The sequence below is a fragment of the Drechmeria coniospora genome, chromosome 02 (genome assembly GCF_001625195.1).
Source record: "Drechmeria coniospora strain ARSEF 6962 chromosome 02, whole genome shotgun sequence".
In the NCBI taxonomy this organism is placed as follows: Eukaryota; Fungi; Ascomycota; class Sordariomycetes; order Hypocreales; family Ophiocordycipitaceae; genus Drechmeria; species Drechmeria coniospora.
Genome location: NC_054390.1, coordinates 9,903,233 through 9,925,295, shown reverse-complemented (window position 1 = coordinate 9,925,295; position 22,063 = coordinate 9,903,233). Strand labels below are relative to the sequence as shown.

The following is a 22,063-nucleotide window of genomic DNA, read 5'->3' as shown; positions in this document are numbered from 1 at the left end:
TACCGACGACGACGTCCCGCTCTGCTCCATCCGTCACCGTCGCCCGCGGCAACGCCGTCTGATTTGCTCACGTCCGTTGCCCGCCAGCTGCCGCACTCGTCGTCTGACCTGGGAACGAACCACCACAGCCTCCACCGAACCAGCAACGGGTTGATATCGCCACACAGTCCTCCCGCCCGCTCGACGACCGCGAGGCCCGTGACAAGACGTCGCTTGCAGTGACTCTGCACGGCCACGTCGTCTGGCAGTTTTGCGTTGCCGCCATCCAGCCGTGCACGAGAGACTGAGAGCAGGAAACAAAAGTGTACGATACGAGTACGAGGAACGACGAGTTCACGCAGCCAGGTGCCGCCCCATCCTCCCGTCTCGCTCGACACGCGGGCTTGTCGATGCATCCTCGTCTGCGTCGTGCCATCGTCTTGCACCACCACCACCACCACCATCACCACCACCACCACCCAACTCGTTAATTTCATCTCCGTTCCCTGCGGCACCGTCCCAGGTCGTCCCCCGCCCCCCTACAACACCACGCAGCGGCCGCCGGTCGACAGTTGTCGCGTCGTCAAGTCACCGCGCAGATGCAGCACTACCCCGTCGACGATCCCTACGAAAGGGAACCTCTGGGATCCTACGGTGGCCAACCTGACGGCCCCGGTCGTCACGCCGCCGTGCCGTACGACGGATACCCCCAGTCGGCGTCGCCCTACTACGATGATGCCTCGTCGCGGAACCAGGCCCCGTACCACCCAGGCGGCTCGCGAGGCCCCCAAGACTACCCTCGACCTTCAAACACACCCGCGCGAGGTCTGCCGAACAACGGCCAGGCGCCTCTACCGCCGCCGCACGGCGACCACGGCTACTACGGCAACGGTAGAGGCCGGCCACCCCAGGACGGCCCCTCGTCGTACGGGTACGTCTCCCGCCCTTCCCTTCCCCTCCCCCTTCGCCGCTGACACTCTCAGCCAACCCGCCGCCGCCGGAGGCATGGCCGCCATAGCCTATTCCGTCGCCGACCGGTCCGATCTCGAGGTCATGCACCCCGGACACATCCCCCCTCCCCCCTCGCGGACCCAGCAGCTCGCTCCGAGGGGACAGTACATGCCGTACAACGGCGGCGGCGGCGGCGGCGGCGGCGGCTACCCGTACGACCCCAACCAACCTCGCGGCCCCGACCAGGATTCGCACTCGAGCCTCAACCCCTTCGGCACTCCCCTGGGCACCGGCTCCGGCACTCACTCCCCGGCACGGAGCGTGCGCAGCCTGGGCTTCAACGATTCGTACGCCGATGACCCGTACCAGCAATCCGCCAGACCCCAGCACAACCACACGCTGGGCGTGGTGAATCCCAACGAAATCGACGACGACGGAGACGACGGCATCCAATACGCAACTCGCCCGCAGCGAGCCGCGTCCCCGAGCTCCCACTCGAACCGAGGAGTTCCCGCCTCCATCGGTCCCGCCGCCGCCGTGGGCGGTGCGGCCGCGGCGGGAGGGGCGGCCGGCCTCATGAGCAGCAGAGGTATGTCGATCCGGCGACGACGTGCCGCGGCGCGCGTGCTTGCGGCGTAGGTCGAGATGGAGTGCTGACGACGATTCATCGCCTGCGTAGGCGGCAGCGGTGGCCGTGTTTACGACGCCGGCGCCCAGCGAGACGGGGAAAAGCCGTCGGCCTGGATGGCCGAGGAGAAGGGCCGCAGCAAGAAGTGGAAGTGGATCATCATCATCGTCGTCATCCTCGCCGTCGTCGGCGGCATCGTCGGCGGCGTCCTCGGTGCCGTCGTCGGCGGCAACAAGAAGGATGCCGCCGGAGGGGGTAATTCCGGCGAGTCGGCGGCCGATGACACCAAGAAGAACGGCGATCTCGACATCAACAGCTCCGAGATCAAGGAGCTCATGAACAACCCGGCGCTGCACAAGGTCTTCCCCGGCATGGACTACACGCCCCTCAACACGCAGTACCCCGACTGCCTGGAGAACCCGCCGTCGCAGAACAACGTCACGCGCGACGTGGCCATCCTGAGCCAGCTGACCAACAAGATTCGCCTCTACGGCACCGACTGCAACCAGACGCAGATGCTCATCCACGCCGTCAACCAGCTCAAGCTGACCGACCAAGTCAAGATCTGGCTCGGCGTCTGGCAGGACGGCAACGCGACGACCAACAGCCGCCAGCTGGCCCAGATGTGGGACATCCTCGACGAGTACGGCGAGAAGCCGTTCGAGGGCGTCATCGTCGCCAACGAAATCCTCTTCCGCGAGGAGATGACCATCACCACCCTCGGCCAGGTCCTCGACAAGGTGCGGACCAACCTCACGGCCAAGAAGATCAACCTCCCCGTCGCCACGTCGGACCTGGGCGACGACTGGACCAAGGAGCTCGGCGACGACAGCGACTACATCATGGCCAACATCCACCCCTTCTTCGCCGGCGTCGCGGCCGACAAGGCTGCCAGCTGGACCTGGAGCTTCTGGAAGAACAAGGACGGCCCGTTTTGGAAGTCGGACAAGCAGAAGAACGTCATCTCGGAGACGGGATGGCCGAGCGGCGGAGGCAAGAGCTGCGGCAGCGACCAGACGACGTCGTGCTCGCCCGGTTCCGTTGCCGGCATCGACGAGATGAACCAGTTCATGGCGGACTGGGTGTGTGCGGCGCTCGACAACGGCACAAACTACTTTTGGTTCGAGGCCTTTGACGAGCCGTGGAAGGTCCGTTTCAACACCAAGGGCAAGGAATGGGAGGACAAATGGGGCCTCATGGACACGAGCCGGAGACTCAAGGACGGCATCAAAATCCCCGACTGCGGCGGCAAGACGGTCTCTTGAGCGGAGGAGCCGTCGGCGTCGGCGTCGGATGCCGACGTGACGATTCCGGCCTTGATCCGAGCTCACCTCGCACGTACTTTTGACGCGCACGTTCGACCGACCTTTGCCATGTCGGAATTTTCTTTGCTTGCCGCGTTTGGCGTTTAGGATTTGGGTTTGAGGGATCGAAAGAGGTATGCGCAGGCTTGCTTGCAGTTTGTTTTGTTGTATGCTTCGACCACATACCATCTCACATGACTTGGGGCATTATTCCCACACACCTTTTCGTCTGGTCCGTGCGTGCCTGGGACGCCCGCCATGGCGATGCCGATGCGACAAAGGAGGCGCCCGATATGATCACGCAGGGGGGCATGCGAGTGAATATACGGCACCAAAGTACGTGCTTGGCTTGTCGTCCCGACCGTCAAAGGAGTCCTGTTTGTGCGGGCCGATGGATGCCTCAGCTTGCGCCGCCACCCCCTTTCCGGTGGGCCCTGTCCGCTCCCTTGCTCTCGCTTGACTGCCTCCAGTAGACGGAGGTGCTCGAGAACGCAGTGCCTCCGGTGTCCCGCGGAAAGGACGCTTTTTGATACTCCCGCTCCATCGTCCTCAGGCGGGACAGATCGGCATTCGCGTCATCGTCATGGAGGGACACGCCGTCCCAGACGTCCCAGCCCGTGCCGACGAAGATGGCAGGCATGAATTTCCGGAGCGACCGGGCGTATATGGGTCGGTAGAGGTGAATGCCGTACAGCAGCGTTTGCGGGTCGACGAGCTCGCAAGCCAGCGGGTCGGCGACGACACGGTGGCCGAGGGAAGCGATGAAGGCGACGTCCGACGGCGTGAAGATGGGTTCCTGGAAGATGCATCGTATCTCGTCGCCGGAGATGGCTTCTACGAAGCCGTCAGGATGTGTGCAGCCTCCATGGCGAGGTCGAAGCTTACCGAGCTCTTCGACGAGGACGAGGAAGGCAGCCAGTTGCGTGTGCGTCCTCTTCCTTGCCTCCCAGCCGCCGTCGGGGGGGTCAAAGGTGCCGATGCCGAGGCACACCGCCTGCGTGATGTCCGGTGCACTCTGGACGATGCGCTCGGAGACGAGGGCGCGGAGTCGAGCGCAGCAGGACGTCGTTTCGAACGAGGCCCGGAGCGAGCGGTACTCGGCCGCGATGGAGGAGACGCAGCGGGAAGCGCCTGCGGGCCGGGAGTCAACGGCGGCGAGAGGAGGTTGCCTACGAGGGCGGCGTCGATTTGATTTGCGGGCAACATGGATCCATTGCCCGTCGTCGTCGTCCTCATTCGACCTGTCGTTGGAGGTGGATGCGGGGAGGGGCGACATGACGGCTGGCCCGTGAATCGAAGGATCGAATGGGATTCGACATTGTCATCCGGCGCGTTCCGACATGATGGTAATCCAAGTGCCGCGAGCGATGGCACTCTGCCGACTGCGATGAAGTGTGGTTGTGTTGTCGTGAGGGAGCAAAAATTTATCTACTTACATGCATGTATGCTTGTAGAGCAGGTAGTACTGTATGTAATACTGTGCAACTACTGTAGTTGTACGTAAGTAATTACTGTGCAACTACTCCGTACGGAGTGCTGCAGTTGTACTGTACTTGAGTAATTACAGTGCATCTTAGTACTTGAGTCCTGTAGTTGCACTGTAAGTCCGTTGTAAGTACTCTGTACTCCGTACTCCGTAGTTGTACTGTATTGCAAGAATAGTACGTGGGGAGATCTGTACAATCAAGTACCTAGTACTTACCAGTAGGCGTACAAGTACTGTACTGAAGTGCCTACGTAGGTGCTCGTAAGTACAGTACTTACAGTACAGTGCAGCAAGTACAAGTACAGCGACATTCTTATTCTTCCGCCGACGGTACTTGAACTCACACTGATTGTTGAACTTGGCACTGCGTGTACAGGATCATCAGATAGTACTTTATCGTGTCAATTAATACTGACTCCCCATGGAGTACAAGTAACTACAAGCACCGTGCTGTAAGCAACCGCAGCATGTATGGAGTACGGATACGCAGTACGTGTGTGTACTGTGCTGTGCTGTACTGTAGTTGTATGCACAGGTTGTCCAACAATACATGTGCATGCAAGTACCCAGTACCTATCCAACCGTTATCTGTACCAGGCACCACAGGCATCCCAGTAGGCGTACGGAGTACTTACGGAGTACTCCGTACTTACATACAGGACTAGGGTTAGTACGTGAACTGTGCTTGTATTGTTGTACAGTACTTACTACGCTATAGTGGTTTTCGGCCAGTGTGTGATTGAAATTGTTATGGAGGTACCTCGAATCTTCGCTCGTTAGGCCTGTCGGTATTACCAGTTTACCCCCCTTCGACTTGTACTTGTCCAAGCCATGAATACCCGAAGCTTTTCAAGCCATGAATACCCGAAATCTTCCAAGCCAGGATACGAGCGCAGGTGCAGCACGTGACCGAGTCAATATTTCCTTCCACCACCAACTCGGCCAGCTTCCACCACGGATTCAACCTCCAACCTCGGCCTCGCCCTCCATCGCCAGCTTCACGTTCCATCTCGCCTCGAGCATCGGCACCGCCAGACATCCCAGGTCGATGCTCGCACGTGCACCTGCTAGGTGCCTTGCACTCATCTCGCATGACCCTTGGCCGGAGGGGAGGGGGTGCCCAAGATTGGTTGGCAGATCCACATCGTCAGCACCCATGCCCTGGCTGGGCGCTTAAGAACCATGGACCCCGTCCAACCACCAGCCCGTGTCTCCTCGGTTCCGGCCCCTGCGTCCCTTGCGGCGTCATCAACTCGCAGTGCCACCCGTTGGAGTTGGCTCGCCATTGGCTCCGCATCGTCCCTTGCCCCCCCCGACGTCGACGCTTCCCGCATGCTTCATCCTTGCCGTTCAGCCGTTGGGCCTCTCTGCCCGCATGAATATCCCCAGCACGCCTTCGGTTCACGTCCACGAACACGCACGGATACCGTGCCGTGCCACTGATCACCTACCGGCCAACCTCCAGTACATGTTCTTACTTACCTACCGGTGCTGCGGTGCGGTGTGCTCTCAACCTACGGTGGCACACCAACAGGTGCATGCACACGGGCGTTGATGTGCTGTCACGTACGGTGCATGGTACTTACTCGCTGCTTGGTGTCCCGTGCGGGCACCGTAGAGTGTTGCTAGGTAAGTACCGCGTCTACGTGCAGTATGGAGTCCGGTGAGTTGGTGCTTGGGAGGTGCAAAAACTCTGTCGTCGTGTGCCATCCCAGCACTCGCTCTGCGTCGCGTCTGCAGTGCTCGTACTTGCACTGACACCTGGCTATTACTTACATAGCAGGAACAGTACTGGCCACCTCCCACACGAAACCCTGCCGCCGTCGTCTTGTCCGATTTGCCCGTGCCCCCCCTCCCATCGACGTTGCACTGGGCGTTGGCGGTTGGGTGAACGCGGCTGGGGCCCGGCAAGCAAGTCCAGCAGCAGTACGGAGCAAGTACATGCGTGTACTTGCATGGATTATTACTTGCAAGCCGTGCAATATAGGCCAGCCATGATGATGGGGACGGACCGCCATTACCTAGACCGCCGACCGGGGCAGTCGCTCGCTCGCTCGCTCGCCATTTAACTCGAACCGACCCCAGACTCGACCTCGCACCCCTCCCGGCTCGCACCACTCTCTGGCCGCGCCGGTAAAATTTGCCACGATACGAAATGCGAATCTTGCTGGCAGCCTGAGTGGTCGACTTGAGCCTCTGCTGTTCTCCTCGGCATCCACCACGGCACGCCTCGACGAAGCCTTTCGTCCACGTCACGATGCCGCTCGCGGGCCTCCTTAGCTTGGCTCTCGTGGCCGTCGCCGCCGCCCACTCCGTCCTCACCTATCCCGGCTGGAGAGGCAACAACCTGATCACGAACGAGACGTTTCCCTACGGCATGCAATGGATATATCCCTGTGAGACGGTGCCTCGTCGTCCCGCATGCACGTGACGGCGGGAACCTTGCGGCTGACGTTTGCTCTGCTCAGGCGGCGGGGTCCCTACGACGAAGAATCGCACGTACTGGCCCACGACGGGCGGTGCCGTCTCCTTCCAACCCGGCTGGTTCCGGGGGCATTCCCTTGCCTTGATCTACGTCAACCTCGGATTCGGCACCGACGGGCCCGACGGTGGCCCCCCCAACATGTCCAACCCCATGGTTCACCCGCTGCAGATCATCGGTCCCACCAACAACCCGTACCCGGGCACCGTCTGCCTCCCCCAAGTGCCTCTCCCGGCCAACGCGTCCGTCAAGGCCGGCGACAAGGCCACCATCCAGGTTGTCGAGCTTGCCCAGCACGGCGCCGCCTTGTACTCCTGCGTCGATATCATCTTCGCCGATCCCGGCGACCCGCGCATACCCGAGGTCAACGAGACGAACTGCTTCAACTCGACCGAGATTGGCTTCGCAAGCATGTATACCATCACCACCAAGAATCCAGGATCCAGCAACTACGCCAAGAGCGGCGCCGTGCGGTCCATCGAGAGCTTGAGCTGGCTCGGCTTCCTGTCGCTGCTGCTGGGTGCCTTCTGGGCCTTGCCATGAAGCGACGAGCCAGAGCCAGGGAGCGAGGGGTGGAAAGTAAAAATGGTTCGAGCAGGAGAAAACACGAAAAAAAAAAAATCACCGGACCCCAACGAACATGTGACGAATTCGATACCCCTAGGAGGATTCCCGATAACCGGCCGAGCTTGAATATGCCTTGCAATGCCTCATGTCATAAGTCATTTCATTTTTTTCGGACATGGCGGCGCCGTGCAGCCTACGACGTAATACGAGGTCACCGTAAACGTGACGAATAATTCAACGCAACGCGTAACCGAACACAATCATTCTCCTACTTCACGACTCTGCACACCATCTCGGCTTGCCGGCCGCACGGATGGACGCATCGGTGACATTGTCGTAGTTGTTTCGCCACCCGGCGAAGACGCGCAACCCGCTCTGCTCCCCTGAGCACCCAACATGCACATCGTACAGGCCATGCGAGCTCGTAGCTGCCGATGCTCATTGCGTCAGACGCAGGCACTCATCCGCTACCGTCTTGACCCTCTCCTCGGCGCCCCTGTCTCTTGCGGCACGCACCCACGCGGCGGCATCGAGATTCGCCGCCTCGGCCTTGGAAGCGCTCAGCGTCGTGCCGAGGGCGACGAGCGCTCGGTACAGCACCTCCGAGTCGGTCTGGTCTTTCAGAACGGTGCCGAGAAGGATCAGGAGCCGGCGACGCTGGTCGGCCGAGAGGAGCTTTTCCTTGCTGACGAGCACCGACAGGTTGAGAGCCGACGTGGTCAAGGCGATGAGCATGTTGCGGTTCGTCTTTCCGATGGGCTCGCCGCCCGTGATGCCCGCCAGGCGCTCGAGGAACGACATGACCTTGCCGGCGTGAGAGCTGACGAGGCTGCGGCCATCGGCGGAGCCGAACAGGTTGGCAATCGTGCGCGCGCCCATCATGGCCGCGTTCTCGTTCGGCGCAGAGCTGTCCTGGATCGAGGCCGTCATGGCCACGTCGAGGATCGTTCCGGTTTGAGAATCTGAGCGCTGCGCAGCCAAGGGGTACTTTGCGACGCAGCGAAGCACGTCCAGCCCAGAGACGATGTCGCTGTACGGCCATCGCGTCACGATTCGAACCACCAGATCCAGCGCTTGCGGGTTTATCGACTTGTTCGTCTCGAGCGCCTCCCGCAAGGATACAAGGACCGACTCTTCGCCGGGGTTCAGGGCCGCATCCTTGCCACCGGATGAGACCATGTTCTTGTTGATGCTCAAAATCTTGTTAAACATGGCTAGGACGCTTGTCAGTGCCGCGAAACGAACGTGCACACACGCGGCACTCACCTTCGTACTTGGCAGCCGAGATGCCGAGATACTCTTTTTGAGGGATAAGCTGGGGCTGAGAGCTTTCTCCAGGCCGGTAACGCGACTCGGTACCGTAGGGGTCTGGCCCCGATGATTGCGCCGTCTGGCCCAGCGTGGCGCCCTTTGTATTTTCGGTGATGAAGTTGGCGACGTTGTCAAGGTAGGACAGGGGCAGCTCGTTGTCGCCGAGAAACTTGGTTGCTCGCTCGTACGGATTCTCCGAAAGGTTGTAGGGCAGCTTCAGCGGCGGCTTGCCGTCTTCGATGTCGACGTCGAAGACGTAGTCGTACGACTGGCCATTGTACTCAACCCTCCTGCCCGTGCTGGCGACGGCATCGACGACCGTTCCAACCTTGGTCCACTGCTGCTTGCTCATCGACCATTGGTTCGCCGTGACACTGCCGTCGCTCTCCTTGATCATCTGCACCTGACCATCCTTCGTGCCCGACTTTGTCGTCAAAAATTCGGGACCTGGAAGTTTCTCCTTGTTGATGCCGCCAAGCTGTTGCTGCGGAATCGAGGAGGCCTCGATGGAGCTCTGAAACAGCGCCAGCGTCTCCTTGTCCGCCACGTGATCGGGGCGACGGGTGAAGACGCGGGCAACGCCGTCGCTGGCCCCGGTCACAATGTCGCCGGTTTCGGCGTTCACCGCGACGGCCCAGACGGAGATGGCCGGGTGGACGATGGTCTGGATGCACTCCTGGCCGCGCCATACACGGACGGTTCGATCCTCACCCGAGCTGACGATCTCTCCGGAAGGTAAAGTGGCCAAGCAGTAGACGAAGCTGTCGTGGCCGTGAAGCTCGGCAACCTGTTGCCCGTTCAGCTTCCACAGCCTCAACGTCCCGTCGTTGTGCGCGCTCGCAACGTCGGCACCGCTGGGGTGGCCCCTGGGTACCCTGCAGAGTGCTCTGACGATATCGGGGGTGTGGATCGTCGACCTGGGCATGGCCTCGCCCCCGGACGACTGCGTGAGGTCGAATATTCGGATGGCCTTGTCGGCGCAACCAGTGACGACCGTCTTGTCGTCGAGTGCAAGCACGTTCCAGACCGACATGCCCTCGTGCCCGCCGAGGGTCATCTCCGTGTTCCAGCTGGTCAAGTTCCACACGCGAGCCTGGCCGTCCCACCCGCCCGAGACGAGGTAGCTGCCGCTGGGGGAGACGTCGAGGGTGCAGACGTTGTGCGCGTGCCCGATGAGCAGTCGTTCGGAATGCTCCGACGAGGCTGGCCGGGGTGAATTGACGGCGATGATGGTGTCCTTGCCGCCGGACACCACCAGGCCGTCCATGTGGTCCTTGCCGGGTGGGATGAAGGCCAACGAGTTGACATATTCGGAACCTCTGTTGACGAGGCTGCCTTCGAAGGAGGGCGGGGAGCCTGATTGGCGACGCCAGACGCGTACGGTGCAGTCGCGGGACGCCGAGAGGATGACATCGGGGGAGGGAAATTTGACCGCCCGCACCTAGGAGAAGGGTGTCAGCACAGGCGGTGCGGCCGAGTGGAAGGGCATGGACAGCGGGAGGCTGCGTACGTCGGCTTCGTGGCCAAGAAGCTGCGCCGACAGCTGGAAATCACCTGCCATGGCGGCCGTGATCGTCTTCCGAGGATGAAATCTAGCTCCGTTCAAGGCCCACAGTCTTCGGCTCTCGATCTTCGGCTTGTCGAGGTGTGCTGAAGAAGCGAAGCCGAAGGGGACGTGCGGGTGAGGCGAGAGGAGCGTGAGGATGCTGCTCTGGCTCGCAAGGAGGACGTGGGAAGGAATCAGGACGCGGGGAGGGGATGAAGGAAGAAGGAAGCACGATGACGCTGGGAGCCCCCCCGAGTACGACCGTGCAGGAGCTATACGAGCCGTCGAAGGAGGAGAGAGGCGATGGAGATATGAGAGCGGATTGGCAGGCGAAAGTCGACGTTGGCAGTTGGGCCGTGAGCAGCGTGGGGGGCGGGATGGAGTTGCATGGCAGTCAGCGAGGTCGAGCAGGATGGTGATTCAGCCGACTGACTTGGTGGTGGTGACACATTGGTTGGATTAGTTGGTGCCTTGGAGCCTTCAGGTACCAAAGTCATAATTAATAATACAATACTTGTACAGTACTTGTGTATGGCACAAGTCCCTGCACAGGTAGGTACCTAATAATACAATACTTGCACAGTACTTGTGTATGGCACAAGTCCCTGCACAGGTAGGTACCTAATAATACAATACTTGCACAGTACTTGTATGTAGCACAAGTCCCTGCACAGGTAGGTACCTACGAGGCACATAAAATGGCATAACATGTAGCTGTACATGCAGGCCCCTTGTCCAGCGCCAGCTTATAGCGCTGGCACCCGCCCGAGTGCACGCCCTGAGAGGTACTGCTTACAGCACTTCCATGTACTGATACGACCGGGTGGCGGTGCAGGTACTTGGAGCTACCCACGGCTACAACTACTACTCCTGGGCAACGGGTGCCTGGAAGCTGGAACCCCGCCTTTGCCTCCCCGCCGCCACCACCGCCACCACCGCCACGATGGGCTCCAGAGCCTCGCTGCGGTGGCGTCGCAGGCGCTTGGATTCTGCCGCCTTCGACCTCGCCGTCACCGACCGGATCAGGCCAGGCGGTCAAGGCTTTCCGGCCGATGAAGTCAGCCGCCCCGCCAATTTTCAACCCCGTCGACGACTTACGAGTGTCAGGTGAAAGCTTCCTCCTGTTTCATCGCCTCTCCGTCCGACTCGACCTCCACGACCGCACCAAGTCTGGCCTCTTTTTGTTTTTGGGAGCGGCATTCGTTCATTCCTTTCGCAGTCGACATTCCCTCGTCTCTCATCCAGACGACGGAGACGCCGCCGTGCCGATCTTGCCATCAAGCCTCACGACCTCGACACCCGCCGCTCTCGCGTGACGGAGGACAGCTCGACGACAGAAGCCACGCCACGACGCCTGCTTACGAGACCCACGATCGCTACGATTTATCACATACGTTGCTCCTCTTGTGCTCCGCCCTCCTTTACTTCGCACCGTGCTGCCTCTCACCATCTCACCCACGAAGCAGCCTTCGACCCGGAACCTGCTCACGGCTCCGCTCACGTTGAACTTGTTGCACCGTCGAGCAAAAGACCGACCTCACCTCGCACGCAGTCATGGCGGCCGAGGCTCCCCGCAACTTCGTCCCGCTTACCTGCCACGGCCATTCTCGACCGGTGCCGCACATCAGCTTCTCCAACCTCGAAAAGGATGGCCAATATTTCATGGTTTCGGCCTGCAAAGGTTCGTCCGGCCGACCGCTCCGGGGAACCGCTCGCTGACCGGCGCAGATGGCAACGCCATGCTCCGTGACGGCGTCAACGGAGACTGGTCAGTACCCTCTCGACGGTGTCGAGTGGCGATGCTCATCTCCCCTCAGGATAGGAACCTTTCTGGGCCACAAGGGAGCTGTCTGGCAGGCGAGGCTGAGCCCCAACCATGCCTTTGCAGCGACCGCCTCGGCCGACTTTACCGCGTACGTGAGCCGCCGCCGGCACCTGTCGTTTGTTCGTCCCTGACCTCGCCGCAGCAAGGTTTGGGATTCTCACACGGGCGAGCAGCTCGCATCGCTCCAGCATGATCACATCGTCCGGGCCGTCGCCTACCCGCCCGACAACTCGGAGCTCGTCGCCACCGGTGGCATGGAAAAGAAGCTCCGCATCTTTGACCTCTCCGAACTGGCCTCTTCGTTCAACGGCGAGGCCATCACCATCCCGGCGGCGTCCGGCTTCGAGATTGGGGAGAACGTTCACACGAGCTCCATCAAGTTCATCTGCTGGACCCAAGACCCCAACGTCGTGGTGACGGCCTCGGACAAGACCCTGCGCTGGCTCGACCTTCCCAGCCGCGCCTGCATTCACCAAGAGGTCCTCGACGGCGAGATCAAATCGTGCGAGATGGTGTCCCTCGCACCCGGCCTCGCGTCTGCCGAGGACGTCGGCGGCGGCAAACCCGTGCTCGCCGTTGCCGCCGGCAAGACGGCGTGCTTTTGGGGTGGCCACAAGGCCATGGACGAGCTGAAGCGCATCACCATGCCTCGCTCCATCGCGAGCGTTGGCCTCGACGTCAAGGGGCGCAAGTTGGTCGTGGGCGAGGAGCCGGGCACGTGGGCGAGGGTGATTCGCTACGACGACGAGGTGGAGATCGAGACGCTCAAGGGCCACCACGGGCCGATATGGTCCATCGCCTTTTCGCCCGACGGCAAGCTGTACGCGACGGCCTCGGAGGACGGCACGATAAAGTTGTGGAAGAACTGCGAGGGCCAGTACGGCCTCTGGAAGGGTGGCGCGAACCAGGAGCGCTCGGCCGAGTAGCACGACGCAGAGCAGCTCGGCACGAGCGCAAAAAGCCGCCGCAGCCGACGCGAACCATCACATGCCAGCAGCTTCAGTCCTCCGAGCAGCCGTGACGACTCTGAGCCGAGCGTCGCCGACACCGGCAGCACGTCTGCGACCGGCTCCGAGGTGGATTCGAAACGCAGGCAGGCCGGAGACGAGCATGCCGCCGACGTGAGTAGGATACGGGGACTCTAACCTCGAGATGGACCTGCATTGGACCACTCTGCCAAGAACCTTTCCGATGCTTCATACACTAGACCGCTCGACACGGCCACGATGCAGCCGTTGCCGGCGTCGCTCCCGGTGCCGGGGATCATGGGCCTCAGAGTGGTGCTTGGCACAGGAACTTGGCTTGGCTCTGGACGGCGCATGTTGACGAAGCATTTTCACATGTTGCCGAGATATCGTCGGGCTAATCGTCGTCTTTTCCCACCCACTTTTGAGATGACTGCACATCACCCTAGGTTGGAGCTTTGCTGAGCGACTCTCACGGTGGTGGAGGGAGGGATGCATCGACTGGTCGCGACGTGGCTGCAGATACCTCCCCAGCTTCCAATGCTACACACAACCATCTGATGGCTCATCGCCTGAGCTTCCGATGCTATTCTCACCCATGTGAGGGCTCTTGTCATGTGTCGTTGATGCTGAACGATCCATTTCCGTGCCTGGCTCATTGATTGCAAGTTGCGGTAGCACTAGAGTGGCGAGACGGGAGGCTTCCGGCGCCTTGGATACGAGGGCCCCTTTTCTTGCTTGCTGCTGATCATGAGTATTTTGTCGTGGTAGCCTGCCAAGGAAAAGGGAAACAGCGTAGAATGCATAAACATGTGCATACATTATTGACAAGACTCAAAACATCCGTGTTCGAATACATATTATTGCTCGGCTAGGAGGGTTGGGGGCAAGGAGGGTTGGGGGCAGGGAGGGGGGTTAGAATGAATTCATCAACCCACACTATGAAAGAATGCCAGCATCCAGTACAATCTTCACCAGCACATCCGCACTCTTCCCCGTCTGCTCTTCCAGCCAGCCCTCCGCCTTGTCGACCATCAACTCCCAAGCATCTCTTTCACTGGCCAGCTTCCTTTTCAGGTAGAGCACAGCGCATATGGTGGCGAGAATGTCGTTCCTGTTGCCCCCCGTCAAGGGCAACACGATGGCGGAAGTCTGCTTCTCCGTCACGTTCAGCACCTTTTCGAGCGCGGCATTCCATTCCCAGCTGCCGATGAAAGTCTGGAGGGAGGCCAGTTCCGAGAGAGGGTTGGCGCCCGCATGGCCACCACACGCATGACCACCACCCCCCGCAGCCCCAGGCGAAGCAGCTGAATAGGAAGCCGTTTCGCTCGGTGCTCTCTTGCGCAAAGCACCCTCGGATGATCCTGGAGCACCAAAGCGACTTATGGCTGCCTTTGCTGCTCGAAAGGATGGAATCGACCAAGAGGCACCCCCGAAGCTTTTGGCAGGTGCTGGAGGTGATATCAGAGTGGCCATGGGAGCTGGCATAGGACCACCCATGGGAGCCGGCATAGGACCACCCATGGGAGCAGCCATCATAGCATCCTGCATCGGAAGAGCCATCTGGGCAGCCATCGGAGCTTGCCTTTGAGCCAACATGGGTCCTCCTCTTCCCACCAATTGCGCCATGGGGGCGGCAGCCTTACACATCAGCTGTACATGGCCTCTGGGCGTTGGCTGTTCGGGACCAAGAACCTCAAACTCTCCGAGCACCATCTTCTCCTCTGCCCTTTCACCAGGCATGCTCTTTTCTTGGACGGCAACAAATGAGCACCACTTGCCGCTGACCTGGTACTCGACGCCCAGTCTTACCGCTTCTCGCTGGACCATTCTCTCGAATTGGCCTTCATGCTTGGTTTTCAAGAGGTTGCCTTTGCCGTCGGTCGCGTGGACGATCCAGCCGCGCCCCTCCTCAAGCTCCTGGATCGCCTTGCGAGCGGCGAGACGGTGGATCGTCGTCCCCTCGCGCGCAAGCTTCGTCACGGGAATCTCTAGCCGCAGTGGCCCGTGCGTAGAGGTTCCGGTGAGGACGATGGACTTGGGCTCCCTGTGAGGCGTAGCGTCGGAGAGCATGACGTAGACGGTGGTGCGATTGAACGGGAAGAGCGCAGGTATTTCGAAAGGCGTTTGAAGGTAGGAGGGTGGCGAGATGAATGGAAGATTGTTGAACTTGTCACCAATGCCCGTGCTTGCGTCGGAAATTTCCAGGTCCTTGTTTTCGATGGTTGGGTCGAAGAGCGATATTGGTTCCTTTGCACCATTTCCCTTATTCGTCTCTTCGTCGCCGCTCGAGCAGCCGTCGAGATGGACGGATAGGGTGTGCATGGCCTTTTCGACAACGACAAAGTCTTCGTCAGCCGGCGCGTCGCCCTGTTCATACTTGATCTCGAGGGCGTAGTTGGTGACATGAGGGGTGAGGGCGCCCTTGAGCATGCGGATGACTTTCTTGTTCATCTTTTCATTGGTGGCAACCATTTGGGCAAAGCCGTTGCCTGCGCGGGCGACGCCATGGATGAGGGCGGAGCTTGCGTCCTCCCCGATGCCGAGGGAGAAGACTCGAATAGCGCCTTTGGATTTGGAGACGTTGTCGTTGACGAGTTCAAAGAGCTCATCTTGCTGCCAAATTTCGCCGTCTGTGAGGAGGAAGACCTCGAGGTTCATATCGGTGAATCGTCGAGCAAAGGCCTCCTTGAGGGGCTCGTACATTTCGGTACCGCCAAAGTCGGCGGAAAACGACTCGAGGTGGGCGACGGCGTGGTCGAGGGATTCCTGGTCGTAGTGTTTGGACCTGTCCCAAAGGAACTTGAAGTGAGAGCCGAAGCTGCAGACGTTGAATCGCGAGGCCACAGGGAGCGATTTGAGGAAGATTTGGAGGGCGGCAACGAGATTGGGCATCTTGTCGCCGACGCCCATGCTCCCGCTGCGATCGCAGATGAAGACGATCTCGGGCTTGTCGTTGGGGAGGTTGAACCTGGGCACGAGCGTGGCCATGAGGGCGCGTTGGTTGGGGAGGTTTGAATGGGTTTCGAGGAAGACTGTCGGGTTGGCGAGGCCATCAGCGACGACGTAGACGACAAAGTCCTTGTCCAGGACTGCGGTGCCGAGAGAGAGCCTCGCGGATGCCCTCCGGAGGGAGGCGGGCTCGTTGGAGGATGCCGAGGCGGATGTCTTGCCGATGTCGACGGAGATGGGGTGTGACGGGGATTGTATGTTGGAGATGGAACAGCCCTCGGCCATTTCGGCGTCGACAACGATGGAGATGGTTCCGTCGCCGACGGCATCGTTGCTGTGGTGGCCTCGGACGGTGCCGCCACCGTCGTACCTCGGCGCGATGCTGGTGGGGATGGTGAAGCGCAGACCGTCGACCTCGGCGTCGTGCTCCAGCTCGCCGAGATAGGTGATCTCGACCTTGACCTTTTCGGCGGCCGGAACATTGCCGAGAGTGGTGGTGAAGACGTCGGAAGCCCGCAGGTTCTGCTCGAGCAACGCAGCGGTCTCCCCGCTGGCGACGGCATGGTCAAACGTCTTCTTGGCGGCCTCACGCTCCCGCACGACGCCGTTGATGACGCGGTCATCGACGGTGCACTTGAAGGCGACGACGGAGACGCCGTCATAGAGGGGAAAATCATAGCGGACGGTGTCGAGCTTGGCGGGGCTGTCGTTGGTGAATGTCTGCGTGAGAGTGGTGCGGGAGGTGGAGGCGAGAATGGTGGCGTGAGCGTCGAGGTTGATGAGGGGAAGCCATTGTCGCCGCTCGGCGTGGACGACGAAGCAGCCGCACAGGGGTAGGTTGGGAATATGGCGAGCCATGGTCATCGATAGGTAGGTGGCTGCTATGCTGAGCTGGTTGTTTGAGCTGGATTGAGCTGCTTGCCACGGTTGAGCTGCTTATTCGAGCGGGTTGAGCTGTTTGCTGGATGTGGGGTAGTTGCTGGATTTGAGGTCTTTGCTGGATTTGAGGTCGTTGCTGGATTTGAGGTCGTTGCTGGATCTGAGGTCGTTGCTGGATCTGAGGTCGTTGCTGGATCTGAGGTCGTTGCTAGATTTGAGGTCGTTGCTGGAGCCAAGCTGGTTGCTAGAGCTAGGCCGAGCTGCCTGCTCAACCTGGGGGTTGGGCTGGGTTGAGCTGGTTGCTGGAATCGAGCTGAGCTGGCCGCTGGATTTGAGCCCGTTGCTGGAGTCGAGCTGGTTGCTGGATTTGAGCCTGTTGCTGGAGTCGAGCTGGTTGCTGGATTTGAGCCCGTTGCTGGAGTCGGGCTGGTTGCTAGGGTTGAGCTTCCTACCCGAATAGTGCCCGAACAGGGTTGAGCTGGGTTGAGCTGGTTGCTGAAGTCTGGATGAGCGGGATGCTGGAGTCGAGCTGAGCTGGAGTCGAGCTGAGCTGGTTAATCGAGCTGAGCTGGTTACTGGAGTTGAGCTGAGCTGATTGCTGGAATTGAGCTGGTTGTTGAAGTCGAGCTGGTTGTTCGAGTGGAGCTTCTTGCTCGGCCTAGTTGGAAGGCAATTCAGCGAGGGGGGGCGGGCAGGAGATCTATTTGTAGACTTTTCGAGTTGTTGCTGCTTGTTTGTTGCTCACTCGCAGTTTGATATCGAGAACAAGCTCTGTTCAGTCCCTCGTTGCCAATGCCAGCCCTCGTGCTTCATCGCCGTCGATAGCCCGGACGGAGGCGTCAACGGGCGTCCTCAAGGTCAAGCCCCCAGGAGCAGCTAGCCCATGGACCCTGGGCATCTCGGCACGGCCTCCATCATCGACTGCGGAATGGGGAATGAATGAGGGGGACGATGGCAGCGATTGCCGGGGTTGCAGGTGTTGGCATACGGTAGGCGTTATGCTTCTGCCTCGCTAGGCCAGGCCGGGTCAGAAGGTCTATTCGGTGGCGTCATTTGGCGGGTGACGTAATGAGGGAGGCCGCCCGTCGGCAGCACGAGCGAGTCCTTCGGGGGGGTCGACCGCTGTGGCACCACCCACTGGGCGCCGAGTGAGTCACCGGCAAATACCTTGCACCAAACAAGACAGCACCCGCAAATGGTGCGAGCTCGTTACGATACTTGTAGCACCGACACCGCTGACTTGGACAGCAGCGCCGAGCTGGTGCCTGGAGTGCCTGGATCAAACCCCCATGGCATATCGATGCAGAATGCCCTGAGATCTCGAGCTCATTGCGCGGGTCTCGCACAGCGCTGCTAGCGAAGTGTCTGCCTGGCCTAACCAAAGATGAGAAGGAATGCTGGCAACCTAGACATCAGTCACCTCTCGACCAAGATTGAAGATTTGATTATCGTGGTGCTTGCTCTTCGTGCCGTGTGCGGCGTACAAGCCCAGGTGCATGGCGTCGTGGGTACCTACCGAGGTACTTATGCGTGGTAAGTAGGTACCTATGCGTGGTAAGTAGGTACCTATGCGTGGTGAGTAGGTACCTATGCGTGGACTGGGTAGGTACCTATGCGTGGACTGGGTACGACGCTGTATGCAGTGTGTACAGCGTGTACAGCGTGTACAGCGTGTACAGCGTGTACAGCATGTACAGTATGTACAGTAGTGAGTGGTCCAGTGCAAACGTGAACATGTATTTACCAAGTATTTACCAAGTATTATTATTCCTCTGTATTGTTACTATTCGTGAGCAGACATGCTTGTATGTGTATAAGCGAGGCCATGCATGTACTGAAGTGAGTGGCAAGACTTCCTTCCGTGCGTGGAAGTTGTTGCCTTGGGCATCGTTAGGCAGCAACCAATGCCGCCCATCTATCGCCAGCCGTTGGAACGCAGCGATGGCGGCAGGACAATCAGCAAGCAGCAACTCGTTCTCCCTTCTCACGAAAGGAAGCTCACCCTCCGGAACATGACAGTCTTGTCCCCGACTCCAAGTCTGTCTGCTGCTATTCCAACCCATCATCCGCAGTCCGACCTACTCCAACCAATGGTTCCGAGTGCAACGGCTTGGTGGCGGCAGGACTATCAGCAAGCAGCAACTCGTCCTCTTTTCTCACGACATGAAGCCCACTCCGGAGCATGACAGTCTTGTTCCCGACTCCAAGTCTGTCGGCTGCTATTCCGACCCATCATCAGCACTCCGACCTACTCCAACCAAGGGTTCCGAGTGCAGACGGCTTGGTGGCGGCGAGCCAGTAGGTGGATGGCATGAGCATCTGAACAGTCATCTTTTGATCATCGTCACCAATGTCCAAAGGTGCCTCGATGGATTCGCTTGACAAATACGGGAGCTTCCATCCCCTTTCATCCCGCAACTAGGTGGCCCAAGGTATCCCCGACAATGATTAGATTCGGCTCGCAAGCTGCATGGCCAATCTAACCCTTGACTTGATGAGGTGCGAAAAAGGTCCCTTCACGATACGACAAAGGTCCCTTCACGATACTACAAAGCTCCCACCGACGTTTGCTTCTTCAGCCTGCCATCAAGTTCTCGTCTTCCTTCTGCTGGTGGTACAGGATGGTGACATACATGTACAAGTATCCGGAGGACCTGCAGCACTGGGGCGAGATCAGTGGCCTGTCTCCTCCAAGGACTAGCTGTCCAAATACCGCCGAAAATTACCGTCTTGGTAGATGTCGTTGCTCGGCGAAAATCCGAGCCTTATCCCCGTTGACGGCGGTGTTATATATCCTCCCATCACGAATGCCGCTGTGCTATACTCGTACAGGTATTTTGGCCGACCTGTGCAGAGTCGAATCTAAAATCAATACGCCACGCTATGTACATGATCGTCCTGAGACCGCCATCGTCCGTCGGTTACACGTCTGCTCTCGGCCGATGCTTCACCCTCAAGCGGGTGGCCTGTGATCGTCCGTCTGCAGGTGGTACAGGATCGAATCAACTTCGCGCGGGTCGAGGCCATGCGTGCCAACTTCCTCCTCGCGCCAAAACAGAGAGGACTCCTCGATGACGGAAACCTCTCCATCCGGCCGCTTGACGGCCACAAAACCAGGCGCCGCGGCCTTCATAAACTCACCAACCGGTTTCGCGGTTTTCATGGCGCGGAGGAAGAAATTTCGCCGAAGCTCGATGGATATAAAGTCAGCTGGAACCCACTCCGGCGGCGCCTCGTCGAATTTGACCAGGTACTCGTAGTGGTCGGTCCAGTCTGTGGCGTTGTCGTCCATCGATTGCACGATTCTTTTAACATGTCGACAGTGTAGCAGAGGTAGGTCTGGGATGACATCCTCGGTAGAGATTTCCTCTCCCGTGATTGCATGAAGCTCCATAGCTGACAGTCGTCGACCTCTGCTGCCATCCACGTTTTCGGAACCACCCGTTATCCCTTTTCCGTTCACGTACTTGAAAGTTCGGATTTTTCCACCAGCAAGAATGTTATCTCGGATCAGCTTGAGTACCGGTGTCGGCAAGTGCGCAATCCAAGGCGTCTCCTTGCGAAACGTATTCGGTATCATCTTTTCAAAAATAGGCGTGTAGCGCCAGTTTTCTAACCCGTACTGCCTACTCGCGTGTGCATCCACGACTAAAACTCCTTTGTAGCTTTGAGGGTCAAGATGCTTATTGTACTCCGAAATGGCCTCTACTTCAATGGCAGAGAGGTCGCGTGTCATAACCTAGGAAGAGGACATTAGTCAATCTGTATTATATTATATTGATGTTTGAAAAAGGAGAATCGGAAATACCTCGAATGACTTGACCCTAAGCTGATGGCTGCTTGGCGTTACTTTGCTGGTAGAACCATCGACGCTTTGAGCATACTTCTTTCGATATTGTGCAACAAACTTCCGGTGGTCGATAAGCTTTTGCGCATAGTATCCGTACATTCGTTTAGCATTTCCAAAGTTAAGAAAGATCATACGCCCGTGACTTTTAAACGCGTTAGGGTCGAAGATGGAGATGAAAGCGTTTGTAGTTTCCTTGCGAGGAATGCTGACAACCGACCGTAGTTTACCAACCCGCTTCTTTGGCTTGGCTATCGATGGGGGCGGATTTTCAACCGAGCTTGATAATGACTCGGGGTGCTCTAGGCCTGGAAGTTTCTCTCGCGTGACAACTTGTCCTTTATACTCGAAAACGCGTTGATTATCGCCGGCAAAGAAGTCCTTGAGTGATTCGCCATTGTTCATCCTTATCATGCTCTTGCCCTCAACTCGATATATCTTCAGCATAAGGTTAGTACGACTCGGGATATCAATGAATAAGCATGAGCCTACCCTTGTAGTTTGGGACTTTGCCACGCTCTTTCTACCAACATATCGATCCATAGCACCGAGTACGATGCCATCAAATAGGTCACCACCAAGCTGTTCGTAGTGGCTTTGGTTCAGTTTCGAAATGACATTGTCTGCGACCGTTAGGTAACCTTCGGGTGCCCAGTGATGCTGACGAGCGGATTCGATTCCTTATTCGTACCTCGTTAATCGAATTCAAATCGCTCCCACATACGAATGTTCATCGAACGAACCTGTGACAACAGTATCGGCCGCAAGCCCTCCTACAACACCTGCTAGTACAGGTGCAGCGAGACCCCCGGTGCCAGCCGTAAGGGCTGCAGCACTGAGGACGACAAGTGTGCGAGATGCTGCTTCTTCTGAATGAATTGCAGCTTCGACATCCCCCATAATAAAGTGTACAATTCCTAGTTGACAAATTAGAACTGTCACAGAGTGAAAGTAGCCAATGCGGCATACCTTTTACATGTCCAATGACTGGAACACCATCCGCCAAATCCGAAGCCGTTTGTCCGAGATGGTTCGTCCAAGCATCAATGAATTCTTCATTAGTCTTCCTGGCACCGGCAACGTCACCAGTTATAGCCTGAACCAGGGTTTTCAGTTGCGCAATAATCGGGAATGTTTCCCACATTTTGACATGCTTGTCGTCGTCAAAGGGTGTCTGGTTGGATTGACGTCTGGTTCGCAGGAGCAGCAGGTTCACGCCTTTTTGAACAGACACAACATGGCTCTACCCACAGAAACCAGAAGGGACGCATTGGAATTCGTGCATTGCGAGGCCCCCGCACAACTGCGGTAAGAGAATAGTTAAAGTTCTGCCTGATTCAG

At 58.7% G+C, this 22,063-nt stretch overlaps 8 protein-coding genes across 8 annotated transcripts; 3 read left to right on the top strand and 5 right to left on the bottom strand.

Moving 5' to 3' along the window:
• Positions 1–578: 578 nt before the first annotated feature.
• DCS_05841 (cell wall glucanase) lies at positions 579–2,823 on the top strand (the record flags this gene model as incomplete). The annotated part of the gene is made up of 3 exons (XM_040803142.1): positions 579–910; positions 963–1,519; positions 1,610–2,823. 3 exons carry the CDS (start codon positions 579–581, stop codon positions 2,821–2,823), a joined length of 2,103 nt encoding a protein of 700 aa, XP_040658175.1.
• A 439-nt stretch (positions 2,824–3,262) lies between these two features.
• Positions 3,263–4,138, bottom strand: DCS_05840 (uncharacterized protein; the record flags this gene model as incomplete). The annotated part of the gene is made up of 1 exon (XM_040803141.1): positions 3,263–4,138. One exon carries the CDS (start codon positions 4,136–4,138, stop codon positions 3,263–3,265), a length of 876 nt encoding a protein of 291 aa, XP_040658174.1.
• A 2,467-nt stretch (positions 4,139–6,605) lies between these two features.
• Positions 6,606–7,373, top strand: DCS_05839 (uncharacterized protein; the record flags this gene model as incomplete). The annotated part of the gene is made up of 2 exons (XM_040803140.1): positions 6,606–6,744; positions 6,817–7,373. The coding sequence occupies 2 exons, from the start codon at positions 6,606–6,608 to the stop codon at positions 7,371–7,373; spliced, it is 696 nt and encodes a 231-aa protein (XP_040658173.1).
• Positions 7,374–7,835: 462 nt separating this feature from the next.
• On the bottom strand, positions 7,836–10,269 carry DCS_05838 (phospholipase A-2-activating protein; the record flags this gene model as incomplete). The annotated part of the gene is made up of 3 exons (XM_040803139.1): positions 7,836–8,611; positions 8,664–10,149; positions 10,219–10,269. 3 exons carry the CDS (start codon positions 10,267–10,269, stop codon positions 7,836–7,838), a joined length of 2,313 nt encoding a protein of 770 aa, XP_040658172.1.
• A 1,539-nt stretch (positions 10,270–11,808) lies between these two features.
• DCS_05837 (WD domain containing protein) lies at positions 11,809–13,445 on the top strand (the record flags this gene model as incomplete). The annotated part of the gene is made up of 6 exons (XM_040803138.1): positions 11,809–11,935; positions 11,983–12,022; positions 12,072–12,167; positions 12,222–13,001; positions 13,074–13,200; positions 13,287–13,445. 6 exons carry the CDS (start codon positions 11,809–11,811, stop codon positions 13,443–13,445), a joined length of 1,329 nt encoding a protein of 442 aa, XP_040658171.1.
• Positions 13,446–13,983: 538 nt separating this feature from the next.
• On the bottom strand, positions 13,984–16,854 carry DCS_05836 (uncharacterized protein; the record flags this gene model as incomplete). Its single annotated transcript, XM_040803137.1, has 1 exon — positions 13,984–16,854. One exon carries the CDS (start codon positions 16,852–16,854, stop codon positions 13,984–13,986), a length of 2,871 nt encoding a protein of 956 aa, XP_040658170.1.
• A 78-nt stretch (positions 16,855–16,932) lies between these two features.
• Positions 16,933–17,688, bottom strand: DCS_05835 (uncharacterized protein; the record flags this gene model as incomplete). The annotated part of the gene is made up of 2 exons (XM_040803136.1): positions 16,933–17,533; positions 17,621–17,688. The coding sequence occupies 2 exons, from the start codon at positions 17,686–17,688 to the stop codon at positions 16,933–16,935; spliced, it is 669 nt and encodes a 222-aa protein (XP_040658169.1).
• A 2,140-nt stretch (positions 17,689–19,828) lies between these two features.
• Positions 19,829–21,866, bottom strand: DCS_05834 (uncharacterized protein; the record flags this gene model as incomplete). The annotated part of the gene is made up of 5 exons (XM_040803135.1): positions 19,829–20,614; positions 20,684–21,160; positions 21,215–21,345; positions 21,466–21,639; positions 21,692–21,866. 5 exons carry the CDS (start codon positions 21,864–21,866, stop codon positions 19,829–19,831), a joined length of 1,743 nt encoding a protein of 580 aa, XP_040658168.1.
• Between the last annotated feature and the right edge of the window lie 197 nt (positions 21,867–22,063).